General features: G+C 33.7%; 1 protein-coding gene across 1 annotated transcript; it reads right to left on the bottom strand.

Annotated features, from left to right (window-relative positions):
- Positions 1-2777: 2777 nt before the first annotated feature.
- LOC115065817 (pickpocket protein 28-like) lies at positions 2778-6277 on the bottom strand. Its single transcript, XM_029548585.2, has 5 exons — positions 6165-6277; positions 5982-6090; positions 4047-4192; positions 3179-3978; positions 2778-3118 (listed from the first exon to the last, which is right to left on the bottom strand). Exons 1-5 carry the CDS (start codon positions 6275-6277, stop codon positions 2778-2780), a joined length of 1509 nt encoding a protein of 502 aa, XP_029404445.2.
- Between the last annotated feature and the right edge of the window lie 2048 nt (positions 6278-8325).

Here is an 8325-nt window from a genome sequence, read left to right as displayed (position 1 = left end):
CCAAACGTAGCTTTTATTCTCTCCAATGGCAATTTAAAAAAAAAAATCCGATTATCCGAATATTTGATTATCCGAATGGGTCCCGGTCCCCATTAATTCGGATAATTGGAGTTCTACTGTACTACCATCTATATGATTTATTTTAACTACCTATTAAAAAAATATAGAATTTTTGTAAAGCAACTTGTGTTAGTTTACAAAAACATGGATCATACAGCATTTCGTGTGTTAATTAGCATTGCTTGAGGGAATAAAGGAAAATATTTTTGGACCGTTTTTATACAATAAACCCTTAAATTTACAAAAACAAAAAAACGGCGGAAGCAAAGTAGTAGACCTAAACAAATTAATTTGCTCCTCTAACTAGTTGAGATGATACAATTTGGTCCACTGGAAAATGTTTTTTTAAATTAATTTTTCATTTGTAATTAATTGCTAATTTTAAATGTTTGACCGATGGATGGCGCTACCATCGCAGTATTCAATATTCACACCTTAAATTGGCGTAAACGTGCATTAAACAAAACGATGCCAAAGTAAAAGACGACATCTGTAGGTCAAGTTTTCATATTGTGGACAGAGTTGTTCGTTCTTAAGTAATAAATTGGGTCATTCAATACATCTATGGGTAGCTATAATATTTTTTTCATACCTGCTAACTATTGGAGGGGGTATCTTGACAGGCAATTTACAATTGCAAAAGGTCTAGCAAAAAAAAAGTGGCATAACTGAAGTGTTGATAAAAAAGTCTATTAAAATTTGAGATATACAGAAATCTTTTCGAAGCATTGCACAGAGCAATGCAATATTTAAACGGGAACGATGAATACATACATATGTATATGCGTACAATTTCAAACTGATCCTTCCTGAAAAATATTAAAATTGCTAAATATTAGGAATGGTAGAATATAACTGCAATCAAACACACAATGGAATGAATTAAAACTGGCTCATTTATCATTCGATGAATAATATACCACGGGCATCCCAAAAGACTGATGCCATAACCTTGCCAGCCGATTTTTTTGTCTTTTCACGCTTGAGAACCGTTTCTTAATATGCAGTCTACTAGGCTGACAATCGATTGGACTCGATTGATTTCACTGATGCACAGCCCAAATTCAATAGTATTTTTACCCCAAAAACCAATTCTTTCTTAACGCACGAAATTCTTTGTGATTCATTTTTTTGTAAACTAACACAAGTTGCTTCACCAAAAATGCGATTATTCCTTAACTAACACTTATAATCTGGCTAATAGAAATCATATACATAGATGGTATTAGTAGTACTACCTATGTAACAGCCACAGTAAAACTTGAACGGGTCCTCTAGTATATCATAATATTTCAAACGTACATTTACAAAACTCTGACAAATGGCACACCGAGCTTTCTATTCTATTTTAATTTACTTAATTTAAATATTTATGTTTACTTTTTTTTCTCTCAGGTAATAAAGTTGGAGATCCTACAGTAAATATGATTCGTGCTTTTTGCATATGATACAACGGGATCCACATACTGTATTACAAATCCTGTTTTAAAGACGAGTATCAGCTTCTTCCACAAAGGTCTGTCAGGAATTTTGAAATTCAGCAATCTAACACTGTAACTGTTTTGCAAAATAACGTAAGATACCTACCCCAATAAAATTTGCTTTCTTTTTTCTTTATTTTTATTTAAAATATACTGATATACTTATACTTATAGACTTATATAATTTCATGTTTTCATTTGCAGATTTCACGAAGCCAAACGGACAGAAATAAGCCTCATCGCTAAAGATGATTTTTCGATGAAATCCAAATCATTTTCAAGTTGTTGCTCAGCCCAATTTACGAACTTACGACGATTTTGGTGGTTAAGCGAATTAGGTTCTTGCGTCAATTGGATCTTGCAAGGATGTAGGCCAAGATTCTTTGTAAAATTCGCCACAACATCGTCACAGAGATGCCCAACGCTTGAGAACGATGTGTGAGAGACTATTTTGGGTCTTCCTCAATTGATGCGCTAGCGGCAGCAATTTTATCGACATTACGGACACTTCTTTTTCTCACTGGTATGGGAACATTTTGGGGGAAAAATATAGCGTAGTTTGCTATCCCTATTGGTCTACTTTTGTAGCGTTTTATTGAAAAACCCATTATAATAAATATCTTAAGCTGTATTAAGACTATATACCATACATATCATTCGAAAGGCCTGAGTTTCTTTTTCCTTAAACCGTTCTTAAATTAAAAATCAGCTGATAATTAGCTAAGATATAAATTCCAAAACTGGATTCTCGCTTTATTCGACAATATCTACAAAAATATAGATAAGCTCCCAGTTACTTCAACTTCATTCTGTTTTCTTTGAATTAGTAGATCTGGCCACTCATTGTCTTATCTATGTTATGTGTTGTTCAATACTTTTTATTGTAATAACTATTCATTACAGAATAAATGTGAATTGGATTGGATATTGAAAGGGAAGCCAGGTCCTTCTCCACTTGGTCCTTCCAACGGAGTGGAGGTCTTCCTCCTTATTAATTATAATAATTATTCGTATTGAATTTAAAACATATGCTTATTATATGTGTAGAAATATATCTTTTTCATTTATGAGATGTTTGGATTTTTATCATAGTTGAGATATAAAATATCCCATCTCTAGAGTAGGATATATAGTGTGCAAAATTTTACTAAGTTAATTTCAGTAGTTTAGGAGTTAACCCCGGACAAAATGTGACACTTAATTCTTATTGCAAGTGATCAATTCAATATACTTTATCTACGGGGTGTACTCCATTCCTGGTTGCCACGGCTCTGGAGTTTTGCGTCCGTACCCAAGCATACGTTGTTTTCCTAACACCACTTGCCAAGCTTGGCCCTTTTGAATGGTGTTTTGAGTAACGAAAGGATTTCGCTCCAAACTACCATATAAACCCATCGAATCCTTCTTGAGTAAAGGTTGAATTGACTTTAGTTTTTGGAATTTCGCCGACTTAGCAATTCCCCATTTCAGTTGAGTAAAAAGAACTCGAAGCGGTTTTAAAAACGCGAAAAATATCATCTCAGCTAAGGAGATAAAGCTGAAGCCGAAGAAGAGGCTTATTATGCCGCCAATGTTTGCTGAAAAATGATAGCAGACAATACATATTTATGGTAATCAGATAACATAAATGGTCTCACATAAAAAATCTGTTATTCCAATAAAATCTGAATTTTTCTGGCTTCTGTAGATAGTGTCTTTAAAGTAAATATTCACCACAGCAATATTTTTCTCCAAATAAGTATTGCTAATATTTGTTTTGATTTCATCATTTTGAAAGCCAGAATGAATTAAGGGAGCAGAGAAGAATGTTGGCATATAGGTGAGATCGTTGCAAGATGGTAGGCAAACATCGGAGCAATCTCTTCTACTGTTGTCTATTAGCATTGTTTCTAATCGAGTCCTCTCAACACAATTGGACGCACTCATGCTACATGTGGTTTCATTGCCAGAAAACTTTGGCACGTGATGTGGCAGACAGCCACAATTTTCTAATATTTCGGCGGCACTACATTCGATGCCACAATTGCGTTGTGTATACTCAATATACATTTTCAAACGCTTTTCGTTTTCGAATAAGCATTTTCGCGCATTTTTGCTGATGTAACGAAGGTACTTTTCCGACTCGACTTTTTCGGGTTGTATGCGAATTTTCGTCTCTAGTCCAGGCGAAAGTAAAAGACCAATTTCGTGCATGTTCGGCACTTCGAGTGGATTGTGTAGTAGGATTTTAAAACCAATGCTATCTGACGCTGAACAGTAATATTCCTCGCTTTCAACATCCAGTATTAGGCTGAGTCCTACACTTTCGCCTGTGCCTACACTTTTCATTGGTATGAATTTTTCGGGCAAATCGTTGGGATAGCCTGCCTCTGAACTCCAATCAACTGGCACGTATCCTTCGGGATAGTTATAATTCAAAGACGTTTTGCTGTTAAAACTGAATAATTTTAATTTTAATATAAATTGTGTTTTAGGTATATATTATATTCAGAGCAGTTTACTCACTCCCGGAACATGAACTTCGGATCTATCATATTGAAGGTGCAGCAAAGTCCATTGTCAGTGATAAGGGGACGAAAAAGCTCTGTACAGTTAAAGATTACTCCAGCGTATTTACATTTCAGTAACATCTTACTGCAGGGCTGTGAGATCTGCATATGTATAAAGGAGTATATGTATTAAATAACAAATATACACGTAAAATACGTTACTAGTCACTTAAAAGTCTTAACTTCAAAAAACAAGCACTTAGAACCCTTATGATTGTCATCGATGTAACCTGCAATTTCGTTAACTCCAAACGCAAGATTTCCAAATTTCCGTTCACGTGACAATCACATTATTTCCAAAAAGTTTGCAAAAGTTTTCAAGTCAAACTGCTCTACTTATGCTCCTAAAATGGTTTCCTATCAGCACGTGCTCTGTCCCAATACTTAAATTAACGCTCCAATTATTTTTGAAGAAGACGTCTTACTTATGTAAAATAAATAATTACGGTCCTGATATGATACCCTCATGCTTACTGAAAAAAAGTCCCAAAGATATCTTCTTGGCTTTGACAAGTATTTTGAACAAACAAGGTATATTCCATTTAATATAAAAACAGTTATTTATACGAGTAATTTTGCATAAAAGTGGATTTAGGTCATATATAGGGGTATTGAAAAACTATCGGTTATACCTAAACCTTTTGAAGCTATAAATGCTGACCATACTCGTATAACATTTTCGATATCTTCCTTAGTTTCTTTTCCTAAGCAAGGATTTCGTAACAAATTTACTTTAATTTGTAAACTTTGTTTTATTGGGTTTTGCACAAGCATACGGATGTTATATAAATTGACTTTAGCAAAGCTTTCGATAAAGTGAATCTCTCGACTCTCTTACATAAACTAGATCTTCTAGGCTTTTAACCAATATTTCTTCAATCTTATCTTCTCATCTTTATAATAGAAAACAACGGGTGATATTTGAGGACACTCTTTCAGATCCAATTAATGTCTCTTCAGGTATTCCACAAGATAGTTATCTTGGCCCGATTCTGTTCTTGTTATTTATAAACGATATTTCTTCTGTTACAGTGTTCTTAAATATTCTATTATATGCCGAGGACATAAAGCTTTTCAAATCATACATACATATACTTCAATTATTGAAAGGTGTCTGTTGCAAATTTAAGCAATTTGGTTTCTTGGTGTGATAAAAATAATTTGCCATTGAATCTCAAAGAATGTATGATACTCGTATATGGGTTCACCTCTCCTTATATAATAAAACACTATTTACCAGAGAAAGTTTTTAACGTAGTTGATTTGGTAGTAGACACTAAGCTTAATTTTAGTCTTCATATTGATACCATAATCTTGAAAGCAAAATGTTTCTCAGCTTTGTTAAATTTTGGCCAAAGATTTTCGAGATCCGTATGTTACTGAAACACTTTTTATAACTTTGGTCAGATCTATATTGGAATATGGCTTTGGTTTTGTGGAGCTGGATTGTTTTCGTCATCATATATCTCATATAGCTCATCGTTCCATCGAATGCGATATTCGCCGTGGCCAATGCGCATAGGACCATAAATCTTTCGCAGAATTTTCTCTCGAAAACTCGTAACGTCGACTCATCAGTTGTTGTCATCGTCCAAGCCTCTGCGCCAAATAGCAGGATTGGAATTATGAGTGACTTAATAAACTAGTTGAACGATTTCCATGCCACAATGAAGACTTGATTTAGGATCTACCGCAAAAGTCTGTGAAAAATTCAACAATATTCTCGATAACTAAAGCAATTTGAATACCTGGAAAAAAATTTTCTTTTTTTCTAATTGGTTTCACCCGATCGGTTCTTCTTCATTCCTCAACAAGAACGAATATTTTCAAAATTCACTAAACTTAGTAATTCGTTACCTGGGATCCGCTTAACATTTCTTTTGTTACTCACTTCGCTAATAAAATCTCTCAAATCACTCCAATCCTTAATTGCGTCAACTACAGTCATATTAACATCGCGCTTGCAGAGCATTTGTGTTTTGGTATATTCGTACGAATCGCTGAAATAACATGAATATATATATTTCATTTAATAAATGGGTCCTCGTAAGTATGTTTTTATGTTGAAACTTACATTGAAAATTGCTGAGCCTTTGCTTTATACGCTTGATTAAGATTGCAAATGGTAACTGCCGGAAAAGGATCGTCTGTTATTTTAGTATACTTCGGATTAATGCTCACGAGCATAGGGGAGTAGTTCCACTTTTCATAAATTTCTCCAACAAAAACTGCTGCTCCGTAGACAAGGCATACAAATGATATGGCAAAGAATAACCTACACAAAATCGATAACACTACTAAACAAATCTGCAAGAATGACTTGAGGCTGATGAGCTAAGAGCTCTGTGTGGAGTATTTGAGGTGTACTGATTACGAATTTGAGTTCAAAAATTTTCCATCACATACAGCTATATTTGTAGTTTTAGTAAATGGCGGTGGTTTGAGGAGTGCAGATTACAACACAAAAAATCTTACGTGTTAGGAAATTGTTACTATCGTTTTCGGTTTTGGTAATCCAAAATGACTGTAAACCATAGTAATCTGGTAAGGAGCCAAAGCTATACGATTTATGCCTGAATATTTATGATTAATCAAACAATTTTGATTACAACTAGTTATAAGAACTCATATTTTACACACTTACCAGGGGCGTCACTCTTTTATCAATGAACTCGCGTCGTGAAGTTAATGTCGAGGAGCGATAGTAGAATGTCGAGAAATTCCAAGATAATTACTTTCACTTCAAAATACTTTTTAGAAGAATGTATAAATTAAGTTCAATGTAAAAACACTAACAAAAGACTTCTCTAATATATGTACATATGGCAGAAAGAATTCTAACAAATTTTAAAATAAGTTAATTTAGGCGGTGGAAATAGTCCCATATAATCAATAGGTGAGTCGTACTAACTTCTGGATGCTAGGTCGAAATAAGGTTCTATTGCTGCGGAAACGGAAACATCAAGCGGCCAGTGTTTCGAATTGCTCACGTAGCACAAAAAAACGATCAGAGGTTTGTTTTGGGATTTTGATTTGTTTCAAAATACGACAAACACTAAATAACGAGCACAGGGAGTACTTCGTAGTTACCCATATCATAGTCTTTAAGATATACATACCGTTCGAAAGGGAATAAACTTCTATTCACTATGTATTTTAATCCATGTATTGATGTATTCTCGCAGTACTCCTTAAAATTGTCGAACAAAATATGTTTGAGTTTTTTCAGCTTTCTCTTTTGGAAAACTTTTTTATGTATATTGTAATGCTTCATGGTGCCATGTCTTGTTCCCAGGTATTGTACTCGCAATGACGAATCCATTGCAAATGAATGATGTGGAATTTATCGCACCAACTATACCATCTCATATGCAAGTATTCGTATATTTATAGTGTACTCATCCATATACTCACGAACATAATAAAGCCATTTAAGAAAATATTTTCCAAGACCCTTCAATCAAACGAATATTTGTGTTAGTAATAAGGACAACAACAAATTAAATAATTCACTCGCTAAGTGTGAACTGCAAGTGTAATTACGTTGGAAAACGATTGCCAACCATAATGTGCAGAGTTTTCGAACTCATTATTGAAGGAAATATGTTTGCTAGATAATAACGGGACTACAGTTATCAATACTTCGTTTAAGAGTGTGGAGTAGCTAATTGATGAAAAAGTACCGCTTCTTGTTTCTATATACACTTTAAATAGAAAATTAGGTACTTTCAGGACTTTAGGTGATGGTCAACAATTTTACGTATTCACAACAATAAAAAATTTCAGAAAATGTTTTTTTTAACAACGAGCCCTGTATCTAATTTTGTGCTACAATATAATAATTATACATTAACATATCTATTCATAACCTTCACTATATTCACTTCACTTTTATATGCTACGGAAAATGCGCGTAAAAATCTCAAGGTGTCTTTTTATAGCCAAAGTAAGGAATTTCGTCATGGAAAGAAACTAAAAATCCGGTAAATTACGAAATAATACAATTATTGAATTAACACTCTTGATTTAAAACATCGAGTAAATTTCACGGTATATTCGATGCGAAAAATAATAATAATATATTACGAAGCTATCATCTCTAAGCACTAAAATACACTATTTATACTCGGGCAACATGTTTCCACAGAGTATAATAGTTTTGTTCACCTAACGGTTGTACATAGCACCTAAAGCTAATCTAGGTTATATTATATACAATATAAATCAGGATGATG

Source organism: Bactrocera dorsalis, chromosome 4 (genome assembly GCF_023373825.1).
Source record: "Bactrocera dorsalis isolate Fly_Bdor chromosome 4, ASM2337382v1, whole genome shotgun sequence".
In the NCBI taxonomy this organism is placed as follows: Eukaryota; Metazoa; Arthropoda; class Insecta; order Diptera; family Tephritidae; genus Bactrocera; species Bactrocera dorsalis.
This window is presented reverse-complemented; position numbering and strand designations above follow the sequence as displayed.